This window comes from Grampus griseus (assembly GCF_964374135.1).
Source record: "Grampus griseus genome assembly, chromosome: 17".
Taxonomy (NCBI): domain Eukaryota; kingdom Metazoa; phylum Chordata; class Mammalia; order Artiodactyla; family Delphinidae; genus Grampus; species Grampus griseus.
Genome location: NC_139011.1, coordinates 8374649 through 8395346, shown reverse-complemented (window position 1 = coordinate 8395346; position 20698 = coordinate 8374649). Strand labels below are relative to the sequence as shown.

At 49.2% G+C, this 20698-nt stretch overlaps 1 protein-coding gene across 1 annotated transcript in view; it reads left to right on the top strand.

The window, feature by feature from the left end:
- TG (thyroglobulin) overlaps positions 1–20698 on the top strand; it is a gene marked incomplete at both ends in the record, with an annotated part of 242150 nt that overhangs the window by 72742 nt on the left and 148710 nt on the right. Inside the window, 5 exons of the mRNA XM_082675311.1 lie at positions 563–754; positions 5550–5714; positions 12938–13003; positions 15048–15128; positions 19829–19966. Of these exons, the coding sequence (XP_082531437.1) occupies positions 563–754; positions 5550–5714; positions 12938–13003; positions 15048–15128; positions 19829–19966 (642 nt within the window). The remainder of the gene's footprint in view (positions 1–562; positions 755–5549; positions 5715–12937; positions 13004–15047; positions 15129–19828; positions 19967–20698) is intronic.

Below are 20698 nucleotides of genomic sequence, written 5' to 3'. Positions count from 1 at the left end.
CACGTGTATGTGCTGCACTCACCTGTAGTTGGATGACACAAGGCAGCGACAAGCTGGGAACACTGCAGATCAACCAGTGCAACCTCAGCATTGCAGCGGCCGAGCTGCCTGGGCACCACGTGTTCAAACCACTTTGCCTTACAGAAACACACGTGACAGCAGAGCGGTCCGAACCGAACTCAAGGGCAGTGAACATTAAGTGAGGCCGTCTAGGTAAAGCACGTGGCCTGGTGTCTGTGTGTATAGTTAGAGCTCAGTAAATATTTGCTGGTAATAATAAAAACCATAATAAATGCCAGTCCTCCACACCTCCCCTTCAGACCCTCAAAGGTGTGGTAGGTGTTTGTCTAGGTCTGCTGCTTTGGGGCCATGGCTTTGGTGGGCTCCATTGCTCTGCACACACGGGAGGCCCAGGATTTTCATGGCACAGAGAGCATCTCGGTGGACCGCACCCTGTACCTGGTGTGGTCAGAGGGCCCACTGTCATGTGACCAGCACGCTCTGCTCAACTCTGCATTGTTTTGAGATCTTAAAAAAAATTTTTTTTCTACCTTTTCCCCAGGCCAAGAATTCACCATGACAGGTCAGAAAAGCTTTGAACAGACTGGTTTCCAAAATGTGCTCTCCGGGATGTACAGCCCCGTCACCTTCTCAGCATCAGGAGCCAGTCTGACCGAAGTCCATCTCTTCTGTCTTCTTGCCTGTGACCGTGATTCCTGTTGCGATGGCTTCGTCCTCACGCAGGTCCAAGGAGGTAATATGACAGTGAGGGCTGGGGCTTCCCTGTTCCACGAGCTGTGGTCTACAAAGTTTGGGGAAGGCGCGGGATTGCAGAAGACAGGATCCACAACACGGAGAATGCCTGGGGAAGCGGCCACACTCACTTAGAAAGTGATATTCACAAAATTAGGGACTATCACGACCCTTCCAACAGGTCACATACTATGTTGGCCACTTTGCGTTTGAATACCACGTTTTTCCTTAGTTCTGCTTTCAGAGGAGATATTTCGAGCTCCATTTTCACAAACCAAGAAACTGAGGCTCAGAGAATTCAACTAGCTGCTCCTAATCACCCTGCTCCTGACACAGTCACGAGTGATGGGGCTGTGATTTGAGCCCAGGTGTATCTTCAGCAGCATCTCACTGCCGCCTTTGAAGCCTGGACCCACCACACTTGGTTTAAAAATGTTAGTTCATTCCCATCACCCATGATCGTTCATTCAGTGATTGATTATTTTTTGAGTGCCTACTGTATACCAGGTCATGTGACCCATAGAGCTGGAATTTTCAGTTGTCTCTCAACAGTGGGAATAGACTTCTGTTTACAGAAATAAATCCGTGTCCTTGGCTACGTAGCCTCGTGGTTGTTGAGAAGGGGCTTAGGTCAGACGGACCTGGGTTCTAGTCATCACTCTGTAACTATCTCACTTTTCTCGAACAAATTGCTTAAACTAAGTTGTAGGTCCCTTATCCATGAAAGAGAGATAATGATAATTCCTATTTGACTATTCATTATAAAGATACTGGGTGCAAAATGCTGGACTTGAGCTTGGCTCCTGGTATGCTATTAATTTAGTGACAGAGGGACTTCCCTGTGACCAACTGCATGATTGGCAGCTTCAGCTAATGGAGAATTCTGAAGATTAAAAAATATATGAAGTAATCTTATATATCTTTTTATGACCCTCACTTCCAGTCAGCTATAAACCTTAAGTGATCACCATACCTGTGAAATCCAATGTTCCAGGTATTGGGAATCTATAAAAGGAGCTTAGAATGTGGTCAGGGAGGTGAAGGTACCATGAAGGACCATAACCTTCACTCCCTCATCTGTGCTGCCATCCAGGCATGTATGGAGCTCCGCTGTGCACCAGGCTCGATACACAAGGCGACACAAGTGTCTGAGGCCGTAGGAGGCTTGAGTGTAGAGGAGGGAGATGTCAAGGGGGCTTGGTGGTCAGGGAGAGCCTTCTGGAAGAGGAGAGACTTGATCCAGGCTTTGCGGGATGGGTAATGTTTAGATGGTAAGAGAGGAGAGAGAGTCTGGTCAGAGTGGGTATTCCTGGGAGCTGAGCTCAGTTGGGGAGACTGCGTATTCTGGAGAACATCATCTATGACACTGGACTTATCAGTCTACAGACCCAAGGCTATGATCAATTCCAGCATCTGTACATCATTCCCTCCAGACTCAGAGGTAGATACTGTTGGCTGTCTAGCTTGGTCACCTGGTGGGACAGTTGTATGGTGAGTGATGGAAGATATCGGGTGTCAGATTTGGTGATGGGAAAGGGATATTTGGGAAGGTCCATATGGAGTGGGTATATGCTAAGTATGAAGTGGCTTTAAGACATTCACAAAATGTGGACTGAGCTTTTGGATACAAAGATGCAGAGCTCAGAGAGGGAGTCTGGGTGGGAGATGGAAATGTGTGAACAGCCAGCGTTGAGGTAGTAGCAGAGGTGTGGGTACGGATGGATTTCCTAGGAAGGGGGTGCTGGGTGAGAAGATGGAGGAGAATGGGACTGATCCCTGGGGAATATCTACATAACTGATGAAGAATCTGCATAGAAGACAGAGAGGAGGAGACCCAGGAGAGCAGCAGGTCATAGAAACCAGACTGGAGACGGTTGAAAGATGAAGGAAGTTGTCAACAGTTTTGAATGCTGCTGGGTGTTCAGACAAGGTGATTCCTGAAAAATGCTGAGGTCAGCTTGCAGTGGTCAGCAGAGGCTACAGTGAGAATGTTTTGTTGGAGGTCAAAGGAGCCCAGGCAGGAATGTGGATTGAAGTAAGTTGAATCCTAAAATTCCTTCTAGGTTTAATGCTTTGTGGTTATGTGATGCACATTCATGTCAGTGTTTAGATAAGCAAAAAAATAGACATTGTACACACACATATACACGGACACACGCACACAGGCACACCTCATTTTATTGTACTTCATCGTGCTTCATAGATGCTGCGTTTTTTTACAAATTGAAGGTTTGTGGCAACTCTGCACCGAGCAAGTCTATCGCGCCATTTTTCCAGGAGCATTTGCTCGCTTTGTGTCTCTGTGTCACATTTTGGTAATTCTCAAAATTTGTCAAACTCTTTCATTATTATTACATTTGTCATGGTGATCTATGATCAATGATCTTTGATGTTACTGTTGTAAAAAAGATTACGACTCGCTGAAGGCTCAGATGCTGGTTAGCATATTTTAGCGACAAGGCACTTTTAAAGTAAGGTATGTGCTTTGTTTTTTTAGACGTAATGCTATTGCACCCTTAGTAGACTACAGTATAGTGTGAACATAACTTTTATAGGTACTGGGAAACCAAAAATTCCACGTGACTCACTTTCTTGCAACTTGTGCTTTATTGTGGTGGCCTGGAACCAGACCTGCGACTGCTCTGAGGTGTGTCTGTATATGTCTCCTTGATGTGTGCCTATATTTAGAAACACTGCAATTCAAATCCAGGGTGCTTTCTGCCTTCTTTAATCTTAATGTCTTTTCTGAGGATACCACAATTTCCCCAGATGTTCGATTACTCACCAGACCACAGGATTTTTCAAATTGGAAAGGTTGACTTCATTTTCCTTAGGATCATCTATGGAGTAATTACTTTGTTCTGGGGAGCAGTAAAGCCCACACAATCCTTTTTTCCATGACATTTCTGGCTAGCAGTTTGCCTGTCTTTCCCTCCCAGTGTAACCCGTGATCCGTGAATTATGTTGATCTGAACAACCACCTCGCAATGCTGCAAGTTAAGCTTTTCTTTGAGACACACATCAAACATCAGGCAGATGTTTTTCCCAGTCTCGTCTGATGGGCAGTCCTGGAATTTTAACTTGTGAAGCTTTGGCTGGATCTGCTGATGACCAGGAACAGAATCCCGCTACATGCTTTTACTGCAGTCTGGAAGGGCATTTAATTTCTGGTAGAGTCCCCCTTGTCCCCGCCCCCTTCTCCCCTGCAGGACTCCAGCCCCTCCAACCTCCAACCCTGAAATGGCTTTGTTTCCACTGATAATTATTAGTGAAAATTCATGAGGCTTCTGGACCTACATTTCATGAGCCTACTTGTAACACAACAAGGAGTTGAGGCAACTTGGAAATGGGGTTCAGTGGCACTTGTGTGGCCTGAGGCTCCCGGGAGCGTAATCGAAGCCGGCTCACGTGATCAGCAAAGTGATTTCAAATCTCCAGCTGGCGCCCACCTCTCAGACACCCGGAGTTCTCATCGACACTTGAGCATTAGTTAAAGAAGAAAGCTGCCTGCGTTTCTCTTCCCAGGTCCGAGAGCCGGAGGAAAAACGTGCCCCACCTCTTGTTTAAGTCCATGATTCTTCCTTTGGCTTCGGAGAGGGGCAGCTGCAGAGCTCAGGCTTCCTCTGGGCTCTCGGCAGGCGCTTACGCACCCCTGCTGCCCTGTGCTCGGCTCCGGCTCTGGGTCCGGCCAGGCCAGGCGAGGCACTCACTGCCCTCTGGTCCTTCCTCTAGTTCTGTGCAGTCACTCAAACAGCCCCATCTGTGAAGTGAAGTGGCCTCACCAGCTCAGGGATTCTGGGACCCGGCTGTGCGCTAGGATCACCTGTGGTGCTGTTCACAGGACTAATTCCCAAATGCCACCCTTGCGACCTGTCAAGTCGGAACCTCTGTAGTTGGTGCCCAGGAACAAGCACTTTCAAAGCTCTCTCTGTGATTTTGATATAATCGGTCTAAACACCCTGGTTTGAGAACCACCGAGTTAGTGGGTCTCTCAGGTAACTTTTTACCACAAAGATGCTGCTGATGATAATGATGACGATTAGTTTTAACTACTCAGGTTAAAAGCGGGACAGGAGAGAACAACACGTCAGATTCATAAGCCAGGCATCCGTGAGTCCCCTACGTTGGGGAGATTTTGGTGCAAGAAGTTTGAAACTTATCTGGATTTGGACATAAGTTAGGATAAAGAAGGGAATAGGAGCTGCGGGGTGGTATATTTCCTTTTTCTTTTCTTTTCTTTTTTTCCCCCAGGAGAATCTGAACAACTATACTACCTAGCAGGGTTATGTATCCAAATAATACATAAAGTATGTAATTTCTAGATCTCAATAAATTCGGGCAATGTACTTAACTTATATGAAGCTCAGTTTCCTCATCCGTGAGATGGAGAAAATAATGTCAATAAGAATTAAGGAGATTAATATACTTAAAGCGCTTATCATAGCGCATATCATTCCTTGAAGCCTCAAAAAGATGGAAAATGGAGACAGAGGATTCTGGCAGTAAGACCCCTGGTGGTATCAGAGGTGTCACTGCTGCTGTCCCCATGAAGAAGGGCTCTCATGGAGGAGGAGGTAGTGTCCCTCCTCTCAGGGATTTTCCAGTAAGACAACTGCAGGACGATTGGGGAAGGATAGCCCAAATTAAAACCAGGCTCCTGAGTTCCGGTGTCCACTCCCGAGGAGTTGTTGCCCGCCCACAGCCTACAAGTCTCTCAGGGCACAGACGCGTGTCTCTAAAGGGGCTCTGCTTGGTCCCCATCACACTGACCTCTCTCCCATCTCATGACTCTGTAGGTTCCATCATCTGTGGGTTGCTGAGCTCTCCCGATGTCCTGCTTTGCCATGTCAGAGACTGGAGGGACCCTTCGGAAGCTCAGGCTAAAGCTGCGTGTCCTGGGGTGACGTATGAGCAAGACAGCCGCCAGGCGACGCTGCGTCTGGGAGGCCAGGAGTTCAAGAGTAAGCCTCTGCCTTCTGCACGTGTGCGTTCCTTCACAATGAGCTGTCCTCACCAGCAAGGTCTGCTCCTTTGCTGTGAGCCCTCTCCATACCCTGAGGTGTTTGTCCTTCTGAAAAGAAACTGTACCCAAGAGGGGCAGAAAAAACAACCAGAGCATCTTAGCAGTGCTCCACGGGAAGCGTGACACAGCTCTGGGGCCGCAGGTTGGCTGGGGGGAGGCTGGCTCAGCAGGGCAGCTGCACTGACCTTGACCGGGCTCTTTCACGTGTCTCGGGGGTCACTTGGTGGTTGACCGCTCTTGTCTGGACTTGGCCAGGGTGGCCTGGCCCTACTTCATGTGCCTCTTCTTCTGGATGAGCACGTTCTCCTATGGGCAGAATCAGGAAAGAACAAGGGAAACAAGCCAGGCCGTTGAAGGTTGAGGCTTGGGTCTGTCCCTGTCACCACTGCCTCACTGCACTGGTCCGGCCCGACTGGAAGTCAGGAGTGGGGAAACATACTCCATCCTTTAGTGGCAGGAACTGCAAAGTCCAGTGTAAAATGTGTGACTACAAGGTAGGGGGAAGAACTGGGGCCAAAGATGCGGTATGTCCCCCAGGGCTATCTCCCTGGGTGTATTTCCCCTCTGTCAGTCAAGGAATTCCAGGAGATAAGCACAGCACTGCCCATCCTAGATACAGGGGCCCAAGGAACTGTTGGCCCCCCGACAGGGGCTCCACTGACAGAAATAACCATTGAGCTTGCTCCTTGCCCTTTTTTCTTTCAGAAGCTCTTCCAACATTTTCCATAAACGTATAAGCACTGGATCTAGAGATCCCCCCTGAGATCATCCGCCCCACTCCTCATTTTACAGGGAGGGGCCTTAGCACCCGAGGCCCCGGCGGCCAGTCAGCTCTCTCTCTGCCTCCCCCAGCCCCGGCCTCTGCTGCCTCTCAGCAGACCTCCACCAGGGAGGAGTGGAGACTGCTCTGTCCTGAGCCAGGGACCACCACGCCAGGGCTACTCAGTGTGGTCGGGACCAGCAGGCTTAGCATCACCAGATGATCATGAGAAATACAGATTCTCAGGCCTCTCCCCGGACCCCAGGGAGGCCCCAGGAATCTGTTCTAACAGGCTGTCTGGATAATGCCATGCCCGCTAAGTTTGAGAAGCACTGAGTTAGGTGACCTGGAAGTTTCCTTCCGACCTGGACAGTCTGAGTTTTCAGCGTAAACGGGGCCCAGCTGCTCACTTCCCTCTTCCGGACCCAGTGTGCGGTTGGCGGCAGCCTGGTCCATCTTGTCTCCTCTCTGCTCTATTTATCTGCCAGCCTGTGAACTCAGAACTTGACCCCATGGTTCCAGTCCACCCTCTGAGTTGAGAAGGGTGAAAGCATGAGCTGGTGTCAGCCAGATAGAGGAGAGGAGGGGACTGGGCAGAGGTCAAAGGAGCCGTGAGATGCCCTGGAAGGTGGTCCTCTAAGGGCTGGCAGAGACCATGTCCTTTCTCCCGGAGAAGTTTCCATGCTTCTCAGTGTACTGCAGCCCTTGGGGTTCTAATGGCAGAGAGCTCAATGTCACCTCCTCCAAAAGCCCTCCCTGACTACCCCTGCAGGTCTTATTGCTTCCTCCTCTGCAGAGCTTCGTGCATGCTGCATGCATTGCTCTGTTAGACAGTGCAGTGGGCAGTGCATCTAAACCCAGCCTTTGCCTGGCTGCTTCCCTCCCTGGCCCGGCTTAGAGTTTGCCCCCTGGTGTTGAATCCCACCTTTGGACACCAGCTGTGTGACCTTGAGCAAGCCAGTAAATACCTTCAGGCCTGATTGCTAATGGAGTAATGACAGTTTCCCTCTCACTGGGTTGTGAAGATGAAAGGAGAGGGTAAACAATGGCAATGGTGATAGAAACATCTTCCGTGGTGCTCACTAGGAGCCAGGTCCTGCTCCAAGGTCCTGGCCTGTTCTAACTCGTGAATCCTCAGCACAGTGCTTTAAGGGAGGTACTACTGGGACTCTCCTGGTGGTCCAGTGGGGAAGACTCCGCGCTTCTACTGCAGGGGGCATGAGTTCCATCCCTGGTCGGGAAACTACAATCCCGCATGCCGCGTGGTGCAACCAAAAACGAAAGAAAGTTTAATTTAAAAAAGGGAGGTACTATTATCATTATCCCCATTTTACAGCTGAAGACACTGAGGCACACAGAAGTGGGGCTTTCCTACTCAGAGCTTGCACGTAGAAGGGAGCTGAAACCGGGCATTCTGGCTCCACAGTGACGTTCATAACTGCTTCCCTATATCGGCACTTACAGATGATACACGTGTAGAACTTAGTATGGTCTCTGACACATAGTATTACTATTAGGTGATTTTAGTATCATTTAAAAATCTGTCATTTTTTGTTATATTTAAGAACTGGACTTACTATATAATATATAATAAGAACTGTGTCTTATTAATTTCTGGATTCACACCATGGAGCATAAAACCTGGCATAGAGAATATACATAGTATCTGTGGAATGCCTATTTACCAAAGCCTGGAAAAAATATTGCAGAATTTGTGGAATTCCATGAGGTTTAGTTTCTTTTGGGGTAAGTAAAATCCAATAACTTATTTCTATGATGGATAGTAAACACATGGTATCCATTACTCTGAGAGGTAGCCCAGTGTGGAAACAAGCATTTGAAGAAAGACATATGATCCATTCATGGGCAATAAATCCAGAGTGAAATGTTTAACACAGAGTGTGTGCTTGGTACGTGCCCAAGAAGTGAAGACTATGCCCTTGTCTGGCCTCCCTGAGGAGGAGTGATTACCGAAGACTTTTGAAGTTCTTTATTGTTTTCAGTGCCCTCTGTGTATGTATATATTTTGGGGTGCTGGCAGAGCTTTAAGAAGGGAACCCTCTGATGGGGATTTCAGGCAGCCTGAGGCATATTCATGATGTTCCAGACTGAAGGTTGACTTGCACACAGACTGATCTGGAGGCCACCTCCAATTGGGAACAATAGGGCCAAATCCTTCCTTCCCACAGTAAGACATCAGCCTTCAGTACAATTAACCCTTGAGAAAATAAACATAGGGATCTGAATTCTTACTAAAGTGTGAAGAGCTGATAAGTACCTTTTCCTAATGGCAGATATTGATGGAGGGATACTGATGGAGGGAAAGAGCAGTGAGGATTCCAGGTATCCGAACAACTGAAGGAGACACTGTGGAGTGGATTGGTAGCACGTGGGAAGGGGATAGGGATAACAAAGAGGATTTCTAGCCCTCCCACGGTTGGTTGAGGGCCAGCCTCTTCCTTCCATTTTGCAAATGGTTAGATGGTTTTTAAAATACCGACTCTGGAATCAGACCCCAGGATTCAAATCCCAGTGTGAATGCTTACTAGTTATATGAGCTCTCTGTGTCTTGGTCTTTCCAATTATAAAATGAGGATAATGGTGACTTCTGACGCCTGGGGAGATTGGGAGGATTATAGGAGGAAAGCATGTGAAGCACTTGGAATAGTGCTTGGAGCGAGGCGGGCACTCAGTAGATACTGGAGACCCTGGAGCAATGGTTGGCATTTAATGGTTGGCAGCTGAATCCTGCTTCCCCACCCATCCCCCAGTTCCGTGACCTTGTTCAGAGCACCTAACCACCCTGAGCCTCAGGGTCTTCATCTGTAAAATGGGGGCACACTTTTAAAATATATTACATAAGGCAGTGCTAACATGCTCTACAGGCTGTAGTTTAAGGTATCGTTTTCTGAACCCCAAGTCCCTGGTCCCCCAGTTGCACATGCAGCAGAGGCGCTCTGTAGGATGTCCGGTCTGGACATCCGTTCTCACTGTTCAGCTCACCGGTACGGCAAGGGTCTGCTTCAGCAGGTGGTTCATGGAGAATGAGTATTTTCTTATAAAATGTAAGTGAATTGATTGCCAGTTGTAGGAAATCACAACCCAACGGAACACACTAAATTCAAATAGTAAGGGCGTCAGCATCCGTGCCGCATTTTACAAAGCATTTTCACATCCATCAACTCAACTGATCCTTTTGACAGTCTGGTGAGGCAGAGGCAATCTGAGGCAGAAGTGTGAGGTTATATCACACTTTTGCTCATGGGGGTGAATTTTATAGCCGTGACGTGTCACACTTCAAGAAACTATCTTTACATTAAGTGCCATGGCTGGGGCTTCAACTCAAGCTGTGGAGACCGGAGCTGTCAGGGGCATCTCTCACTGTCTGCTGCAATGGCCCTGCATCTAATTTACTGGAAGCAGAAAAGTGCTTCAGAGGTACCCTTGTATCATACCAGCAAATTAAGGAGTCTGGTAATTGAGAATTTTGCTCCCTGGACATCTCTCTGGGGCCGCTGTACTTCAGATATTGGGGAATGAAGGTCATCTACCAGCATATTCTATTTCAAGATTTTAAAGGGCTGTGGGGAGAAGGGAACAAAAGGTGCAGGAAAGGCAGCGGGTCAAGTGTGCACTGCAGAGATGAGCTGGGAGGGGCACGACAGCCATGGCGAGGGGAGTTGCTGAGCTAGCCCAGCTATCGCTCGTCCTGACAAGCAGCTGGGTGTGAGGTGCCAGGCCAGGTAGCAGACTACAGAGACAGGTGGAGTGGTTTCTGCTCTCAAGGAGCGCACAGGCTAGTTGGGGTGACAGATATGGACATTATTAAAGTAGAGTGGACCTCCTATTTGCTCATCTTATGGACTGATGAAGGATTGTGGGACGCAGAACCCCCTTTAGCACTTCTCTCCTCTTTTGTTAAGCCAGCCAACTCCATGGGAGTAGGGTAGACTTCTAATATTACCCAGAACAAACAAATACACCCCAAAACAAATAACCCCACAAATCACCCGGAAGCAGTCTTATCAGCACGTTTCACTGGCTGTGAGGTTTCTCTTTCCTGTCGCCGATTTCTGTTTAACCTGGTGCCAGGTTGGCGTGTGTCTCCGTAGAAGAGTCCACTCGGGGTCTGCCTCTCCCCGATTCCCAGTGGACGCGTCAGGTGTTCTCAGCTGTTTGGTGTTGTCTGGATCATCTTCTTGTTTCTAAGAAAAAAGGCTTGGGAAGCTCTGGGGCTGCACATGCCCCATTTCTGACAACACCTTGCAGTGCAGATGAATTAAAAAATAGGCAGACTGAACATCCCCTAGTGCCCACAGGGATTTAAAATTGCATAGGAAAGACAGGCCTTGGAAGAAATACTCCTGGGTTTTTTCTACATCCCAAAGGCTTCATGTTGTTGATTAATGGTGAGGCTCAGCCCGATGGCTGGCGTTCTCTTTGTGGGAGTCTGTTTTGTATCAATGATTGTCACTACCTTGGGGTGCTGGGAGCTGAGTGGAGGAACTTACATGCATCTATAATGTTCATGGTCACCAAGGGCATCTGGAGTAGATGTATGATGGACACCTAGACACAGGATGCCTCTCTTAGTTCTTTACGGTAGCTGTCATTAGCAGTAAGCTAATGACAGAGCCTGAGACAAGGATTCACGAGTGTAGTTTATGTAGGAAGGGCAAGGAATATAAGTAGAGACGTGGTGGAAGTGATGATACAGAGAAGAGAAAACGGCCTGTAAAAGAGGGACTCTGAAACCTAGGTTTTCCAGTTTAGGATCGTGCCCACTCCCACGTCGTAGATTCAAACTACTCATACCACGTGCCCCCCAACCCCCACCCCAGATGTAGCACATGATCTCTGCAGAAGTGTCCTAAAGTCAATTAAGACCACACAACATCCATCAACCCTCGAGGGTCAGGCTCCATGCCAAAGCCCCACAGTTCTAAATGTGTGTGTGTTCCTGCAGCCTTGATTACAGAGAGAGCAGATCACATAAGGCAGAGTCTGCAGGCCTGTTTGTGCAGCAGGGGTATTTTAACTCAGTTACTGTGGAAGGCATGGAACGATGTCTGGAAAGTCTAAACCATGAGCCAGGAAGAGGAGGGATGAGGTTTCCTTCTGTTCTATGTATCTTCTCACCATCAACAGTGTTGAACTGGGGAAGTTTGGGGGAATGGAGTGCAGGATCAGAAGTCTGCATTAGGAAAACTAATTTGCTGGCCAGCCTTCTTGTGCTTGGGCAGATGAGGCTCTGCACTTACTTGGTGGACTCTGAAAACCACTGACTGCTTTGTTTTCCCTATTCGTTTGTCTTTGCATTCGTTACGGTGCTGAACACTGGTTCTATGGCAGGGATAATAATAGGTGTGGGTGATATAAAGAGGAATAAGGCCCATTCTCAGCCCCTGGAAGCTCACAGTACATTCAAGGAGCTGGAAAATTATGGTCAAGCATGAGGTTGAAGACAGTCATTCCCAGCCTCACAAATACCATCCCCACTTGCCAATGGGGCAAGACTCTCAGAGGACGTAAGTGACAAGGAAAATTAACAGAGCTGTTGAGGCTTCTATGAGTTTGGTTCACTTTAAACCAATCCATAGTTCCTTAAGTGATTCTCAGTGTCGCAGGATCCTGACCCCTCCCCACAATAGTCCTTTTGGTGCTCTAAGAAAGACACGTGGGCTCTGGTTTTGGAGGATGGAGGGAACGAAAAGTGCCCACTGAACTGAGACGGTATCTTGACACTGTAAAATGAGGCAGGCAGCTCGAAATAATCAGTGGGTCTATTTATTATAGGGTAACTTGCTCACAGGGTGGGATGGGATTGAGCATCAATGATCTGGAAGCATTAGTAGCTGCACTCTGCACTACTGAGGAGCCGCTAGGACAATTTTATAATTAACCTAGAGTATGGGGGTACGTGCTTGGAAACAGGACGTGCATTCCTAAGTGAAGACTTATGAATGGGTAACTAGTCTCATGGGTGCTGGGAATACATCAGCCAAGGTCTTCATCATTGTTTGGAGGCTACCAGAGCATAGAGGCCACCTGGACCTAACGATCATTAAACAATATCTATTAACTACAAAGCCCTTGATGACAGAGAAGTGATTTATGGCACAGTACGGCCCTAGGCAGGGTCAGTGGAAGGACAGAAAGGATTGTAGGGGCCCAAGATGGCATCAGTTATGCTAACATCCATACTTCTGGCCAGCTCTGGTTTTGTACCAGCAGCTGGAGGAAAGCTTCGAGAAGATTTTGGGATGTGCCTTGTGTGGGAAACAGAGTTTCAGGCCCAGGAGGGGCTCCAGTGTCGGGGAGGTAAGGCAGTTATGATCACGGTGGGTCCCCAGTAGGAGGAAGCACACTCAAGCTCATACAAATAAACATCTTCTTTGCAGGTCTGACACCCCTGAAAGGAAACCGGAGCACCTTTACCAGTTCCCAGCAGGTGTATCTCTGGAAAGGTAAGCTCTGTGGTGGGAGGGGGTGAGCAGACACTGATCACAGGAGACGGTCTGGACCCACTTCTCACTCACAGGGCACTCTGCTCCCCAGAGAGACAATGTAGAGATTTACTTTCCAAGTGAGTGCTCTGTGTGGATAGAAGGGCCCCAACGCTCATCAGATAAGATACCACAGTGTAAAACAAAAATGAAAAGTGTGGAAACCTAAGGAAGGATGAAGGAAGTAAGCACTGGTTCCTGTGAGATCAAGTTCATTGACCACAAGCTGCCCTTGTTAGTAGGATGGGAGCTCTGAGGCCACCGCAAACTACAGGAGGCATTTCTCCAGGGGGCCTCGGCCGCAGGCCCCTCCTTCCCCGAGGCTCGGTGAGGGACAGGACCCCAGGGGGGTGTGCCATGGGCTCCTGCTTAGAGCTGATGCTACCGTGGGTTCATGGGACAGGTTGGGCTCAGATGAAATGCGTATTTGGCATCTCTTTTCTGCTTTGTTTGTTCTCCTTTGAATTTAATGAACCTTGACCTAGTGCCTACTCAGAGCCAGGGACTGTGGAAGGCATGTACAATGAGTCTAACACGGTGAGAGAGATGAGTGAGGCACAGCCTTGACCTGGAAGGGCCCCAGCCTCAGGAGGGAGCAGACAGGCAGGGATCCTAGGTGTCATGGTCCTAGGTGCCGGGTGAGAGGCATGGGGAAAGATCCCGGCCACTGTACCACTTCCCTCCTCTTCCCATGATCCCTCCTGACTGATCTCCAGTCCTCTAAGAGATAGGACTGTTGACCTGATTCTATGCCTGTGAAATAGTGTGAGAGAGCACAAAGGGTGGGCTTAGAGTGACTGGGTAAGAATTCTGGTTCCTTTACTTCCCACCCGTGTGAGCTTGAACACATGGGTGACAAGGCAATAAAAATGGTCCTGGCCTCATAGAGTTGTGTGAGCATTGGCTCAGTAATTCCTATAACGTACTTAGTACAGTACCTCGTGCATCATCCATGCTAATTAATGTGAGTGATGGTGGTGGTGATGATGGTGGATGATGAGCAGGAGAAGGAAGAAGGAAGAAGAAGGAGAAAAGGAGAGGAGAGGGGAGGAAAATGAAAGGAAGGTGCCCATCATGGTTTTCATTTTAAGGTGATATAATGAGATGATACACTTCTTTTCTCCTTTAGTAATACCCATATGGTACATGCGGGGGTTGATATTCTGTTCACTTTTCAGACAAAAAAAAAAAAAGAGACTTGGAGAGGTTAAGTGAGATGCTCACAGGAGCATCTCAGGAGGTGGTCCTGGAGTGGGACCCAGACACTGGTTCCAGTGCTTTCTATTTATTAGAAATTTCTGTGTTGTACAATATAGCCTTGTAGCTTAATGACTATAAATGGAGTATACCCATTAAAAATTGTGAATCACTATATTGTGCAACCGTAACATATAATATTGTACGTCAGTGACACTGCAATTTAAAAAAATTAAAATTCTGGTAAATGATTTGCTAGCTGGTGAAAAATTAAGGACTTGCTTCTCCCCAGGACATTCGCCCCACTAAACAGAAGCACCCAAAGACCTGCCTAAAACCTGGTTCCCCCGTCACGGAAGACCTGTTCCTGACTTGGGAATTTCATTTAATTTTTTCAACTTCCAATTCATCTACTTTCCACCTGCATGTTCTGGGATAAGTTATTTCAAGTCTGTGAGTCTCAGTTTTCTCAAGAGTAAAATGGAGGTCTTACTCCTTCCCTTCACAGGGGGTCGTAAAGACCAATATTTATAAGCATATCCTGTTAACTCTAAAAGACTTTACCAATGCTAGCAATGTCAATATCAAGGACAATAATAGTTCTCTTACGGAGAGGGTGGCTGATGTTCCACAAAAGGCCCAAGAATGCAGACCTATGCCACTGGATTTGTTCCAGATTGTATTGGGGCACCTGGCTGTGGACCATGAGTGTTTCCTACATTGTCATTACCATTTTGTTGACCAGAGGAATATCTCCCCTTTTCCTCCCCAATATTAGAACAGCGATCCTTTTCTTTTTTTCTCCTAGATTCTGACATGGGGTCTCGGTCTGAGTCTATGGGGTGCAGACGAGCTGTGGAACCAAGGCCAGCGTCTCCAGCAGAAACAGGTACCCACCCCAGACCTCTTAATATACTTGGTGTCTGGCTGGGGAGACAGATGGTGATGCCAAGGGTCTGGTCGATGAGTGGACCCATGAACACCACTCCATTCTGCAGCCATGGACCCCGTCTAAGCTTCTAATCCACTATCCATTTCGTTAATACGGACCGCTCCTCGGAGGGGCAATTGGCACAAAAAGTAAGGTGAAATGACTGCAAAGTCACCACTGCTGCTGAGAAAGAAAACAACCATAATAACAAATCCAGCAAAAGACTATTAAAGAGCAAAGTTCATCTGAAGGTGATCAGTGCCTTCGATTATGTACACGCTGAAGAATGTAAGCAAAATGTTCATGTTCTGGAACTGTTTATGGATGAGATGTCTGTGAGGGTCTCTTGAGAGAGAGTCATTTTATGCAGTGGAAGATGTAAATCCACAGCTTCCTAGGGGCAGCGTGTGTGTGGTGTCTGAGGCTTCTCCATTGCCCGAGGCTACAGTTGTTTTTCCTTAGGTGGAGCTGAAAGTCCGGGTGGGGGGCAGAGGGAGAGGGAAAGAGAGCCACGTAGAGAGAGAGAGAGAGAGGGGAGGGGAGGAGGGGGTAGGGAGAGGGGAGGCAGTCAGCCTGCAGCACGGTGGTGGGGGACAGCACACCAGAGGGGAGAAACACCACATTGCACAGCAGAGAGACTAGGGCTGGAGCGGCTGTTGGCAACTCATTACGAACTGCATGGCCATGGGTACTTTGCTCACCTCCTGTGAGCCTCGATTCCTGCTGTGTAGAACGTACCTTGCTTTCCACTTATCCTCTTATAGAGAACATACCTGGAAGACATCTGGCACATTGCCTGGTACATAATATCCCCAGATGCCCACACAATGGTAGTTTCTTCCCTTTCCCATGGCTTTGGTGCAGATAAAAATGAGATCATGTACATAAATCATTACAACTGGGGCTCATCCCATACTAGCTGTTCCGCAGTTATGAGTTCGCTCTGCGTTCATAGAGCTGAGGGCTCGAGGGCTGTGTCCTGATTCAGAGTGTGGCCCTCAGGTCAGTAGAGCAGGGTTCGAATCCCAGCCCTGTCTCCATCTGCCTGTGCAACCCTGAGTCATCTTCTCTGAGCCTCAGTTTCTCCTTCTTTAAATGAGAGTAATAGCAGTCCCCATGAGACGGGGTTAGAGGATGTAATTCTATAAGTTGCCGTGACACAGAGCAGGTGCTCAAAAACCGGTAGCTGTTACTATGTGGTAGTTGGGATTATAATCCTAGCACCGAGCCTGGCTCGTAGCAAGCCTTCCGGAAGGTTCTGTCCCCAGTCCACCTCTCTTCCTGTATTGCCTGTCGGACAGCAGATCCCAGCTGGGGACCGTGCTAGGGTCACGGGGCGTATTCCCGTCCAAATGCCTTAACAGCTATGCCCTTCTGCACCTTCGGAGGTTTGTAGTGGCAGCTTCAGTCTTGCCAGCGAGCTGGGGGGAGTGGGGGAGTGGGCACCCTCACAGGAGCCTTCCCCTTCTTGTTCTCAGGTGCAAGCATTTAGCTGGGTCCCTCCTGCACAGAGACCTGGCCCCTCTCCTGTCCAATCTTTGCCTGCACTGGCAAATCGGCATATTGGTTGTGTCCTGGGAGCCTCCCAAGCCCATGGCTGCTGTTCAGGTTTCTCTGCTGCCACAGGGGCAGGGGGAGTGAGCTCACCAGGCAGGGGAGCAGCAGTGAGCCCGCTCCCCCTTGAGACTCCTGGGTGCCGGGCCCTGCCTCTGGTGCTTTAAATCCATCGCCGCACAAACGTTGACAGCCCTGCTCATGGCTGTTATTCTTCCCATTTTACCAATGAGCAATGCGGGGCTCGGAGTGCCTGGTAGCCCTCGCTTCAGCCAGTCCAGTGCTAAGAAAGCAGCCACGCTGGGATTCAAACCCTGGCCAGCTGACTCTAAGGCCCAGGTTCTTCTAGAACACAAGCTGCTCCCAGGTGCAGACAGCATGGACTTGAGAGCTGAGTCTTGGTGGCCCCTGGTGGACAGGGCAGACGGGTTCTGTTTGATTTGCAGAGTAGACTTCTGATTTTATTTAACAGAGCCAATATTTTTAAATTGGAAGATTTTATATAAAAATTCAGATTTCCAGCTTCTGTAGAGAAAAACAGAGGAAAAGCTCTAGCAGCGCAGGCTTCAAATTTCTGCCTGGCGACCACCCTCGAGCTGAGCTGAGCTGCCCCCTCCATGGGGTGTGGCTCTCCTGTTTGCCCCTACCCCCCAGCACCCTACACTCCTGCAGGCCAGCCTGCCCTGGGGACATTTACGTTCGTGATCCCCAACCTTAGCAGCGCCTCTGAGTGGTAGCCAGACCGCTCACGGCCATGTAAATGTGAATGTTTTCCTGGTACTTGAGAATGTTCTGTAAAATCCGTCATTATCCACTGTGCCGGGCGCATCTACAAAGCTATCACATGATTCCTACAGGAAGGCCTGCCTCTCCTCCCCCACCGGGAGACCCTGGAGGGCTTCAGGGTGAATAGACAAAGCCCAGCTTGGGTTTCCCCTTCCCAGCTGATTACATTCCTGGACTTGAGGAGATAACGCCCCTGCAGGAGAAGCCCCGTTGATGGGCTCCCCTGCAGTGGGGTCACTTCCCTGGCCAGTGCTCCTCCGTGCTCCCCAGAAGGGCCTTTCCCAGTCACAGCACAGTGAGGAATGTTCCCCTTTCTGCTTCCAGTTACTGCAGTTACTCCGAGTGTCTCAGACACACACAGAAAAGCAGAGAACAACCTCCCAGCTGGCAGCCCCCTGTTGGCCTCCTGGCCTTCAAGAGGATTGCAAAGTTTTGAGAGAACAAGTCGAAAATGGATTCTTCCTAATGCAGCATCAGGGATAAACTGAGAGGCTACAGTATCCATTCTCTCACCCAGCAGACATTTTTGGTGCACATACTCGGTGCCCTCAGAAGTTCCCAGGCTGGTGAGAATTCCCATGTGCCAGCCGCGGCGGGCCAGGGTCGTGAGGGCTGCGATGGGGTGTCAGTGCAGAGGGATTGCAGGGAGGGAGGATGCTTGGCAGCCAACAGGTAACAGGGGCTTCTCAGAGGAGCCTGGGAGATCTGCCAGGCATTTCCAGAGAACATCTGGCTGAAGGGGTTCCAGGCAAGGGGGGTAGCCTGTGCAGAGGCTCTGAGGACAAAGTGTGACTCCAGGATCTACAAGTGAGCCTCTAGGCTGGCTATGTTGTTTTTCCTTTCTTCCTCTGCTGTCTTAAGGGGTGGTGTGTGCGCTCCTACCTATGCCAGGTATGGTTCAGCAGGGAGACAGGCATGCAACCAGCCATGGTACAGTAGCATGGGAAGCAATAACCCAAAGGGCGGTGGCTGCACAGAGGAGGGGCTGGCGACACGGTTCCTGGGGTCTCTGTTTGCACTAAACTTCTGGCCCTGCCAGACCTCATATACTTTTATCCCCTTTGGTGGTAGTTGTTGGTGAGGAAACCCAGCCTTTGTGAGCCTGCTTTAAGTGGCCTGAAGAGTGGGCTTCTGAGAAGATGCTGCAGTCCAAGGCAACGTGGGGTATGCGTGGGCTGTAGAGCCCCTCATTCCAGAGCCCCAAGCTAAGGGATGCTGTAAACCTGCCCCAGCTCATTCCATGATCCGCTTTATGCCCCCAGTGAAAGCCCCTCTGGGAAGTCAGAGCCCTCATGAGGTGCAGAAATGTGCCCCTACTCCTGGGCTGGGGTGCTAGGTCCCTCACCGCTGGAGACCCTCTTTATAGAGCCACTGAACATCAGAGCAGGAGGGAGCAATGTTGGTCCTTGAAGCCCAGGAGGACTAGGCAGGTGACGAGGAAGGGGGTAAAGGGCAAGTGAGCACGGACAGTAGTCCTGGGGCAGCAAGCGGTGAGGTGATGAGCTGGAATTACCAGTGTTCTGGGAGCAGAATAGCGATTAACTACACGATTAATGTAGTGTAATGTACATGCTTCTTGAGTGTGAGTTGAAGCAATCAGAGATGAAGCTCCAAATGCAGGTAGAGCCCGGACCAAGAAGAAAGCTTGGACTGCCGTCCCATGGGCAGTGGTGTACCCAAGAAGAGCCTTCAGCCAGAATCATGGCGTATGAAGACACAAAGAAAGATGGGGGTGGGGTGAGGTGGGAGATATGAAAGCTGGAACTTTCAAGTCTGGGGCTGAGCAGAGCTGAGAGCTGTCTTCACAGATGAAGGCTGCCATTGGGAGGAAGTTAGAACTTCCATGTGGCTTCGGAAGACAGAAGGAGCATCAGTGGTTCACATTTACAAAGGGGCAGATTTGGTTCCTCAACGTCCTAATGATGGAGTGGGTGGCTGCGGTGGGCACAGACATGTCACGCAGGGCTGCAGGGACCTCGGCCAGAAATATCTTGGGGAAGAGTTCTGCATTAGGTGAAAAGTTAAACCAGATGGCTCCCAAGTTTTCTCCCCAACCAAGATTCTAAGGTGTTGCAACTCCATAATTTTTAGGGCTTTCTGGGACCTTCTGAATCTGTCCTGCCTGACAAGGCTCCCAACCCTATTGACTCCAGACATGCTGTGGCCTCACACAGCCTGCAAGTGTGTGTGTGTGTGTGTGTGTGTGTGTGTGTGTGTGTGTGTGTGTGTGTGTGTGTGTGTGTGAGACAGACAGAGAGACAGAGATTTTCACCATGGAGATACAGGCAAAGGAAGTTGACTTGCCCCTTCTTTTTCAGATTTGACAACAGAGCTTTTCTCCCCTGTGGACCTTAACCAAATCATTGTCAATGGAAACCGATCCCTGCCCAGCCAGCAGCACTGGCTTTTCAAACACCTATTTTCACTGCAGCAGGCAAATCTGTGGTGTCTTTCTCGTAAGTATCCTTAGACCTCCTCCTCCTTCTTCTCCACCCTGTGGTCAGGCATCTCAGGCCTAGTTTAAAAACTCTTGAGACACAGATATGATCAAATTCAATAGCATAACTCAGGGGTCCCTTCAGTGTTCGTGTCATGGGTGATACAGAAGACAGGACATAACCCATATCTTCAAGAAGCTAATCGTGTAGTTAGTCTCTACTCTGCTCTCAGAACCTATCATCCATCCATCCACCCATCCATCCATCCACCCATCCATCCATCCATCCATCCATCCATCCTTTACCTAACAGGCACATGCTGTGTTGCACAGGTGCTGTGATCTAGGCCTTGTGTTTCACCTTGGGAATAAGAAAATCAAAATCAGCCATATGCCTCCCCATGAGGGAGCTCACGTGTGCCAGTGGCAAAGTCTGACACGGGACTGGGAACAGGGGAGATTGTTCACAACGCCACCAAATTTTACATCCTGTGGCCTGTGGTCTGAGGTCCTGACTGCCTCTGAGATGGTCCTGGGCAGATCCAATGGAGTTTTACCCTCTCTGCTCCCATATTGCTGAGTTTCCAGCTGACCCCTCACCCTCTTGGACTTTGCCTTTTTTTGGAGCCACCTGGACTCCCTGTTTCGCGCATGGCCCTCTCCCCAGCCAGGAGAACCCTAGTGTTTTTCTTGGGCCTTCCAGACTGGACAGCCTTGACTGACCTGGGCCTCTTCCCTGCCTGGGAAGAGT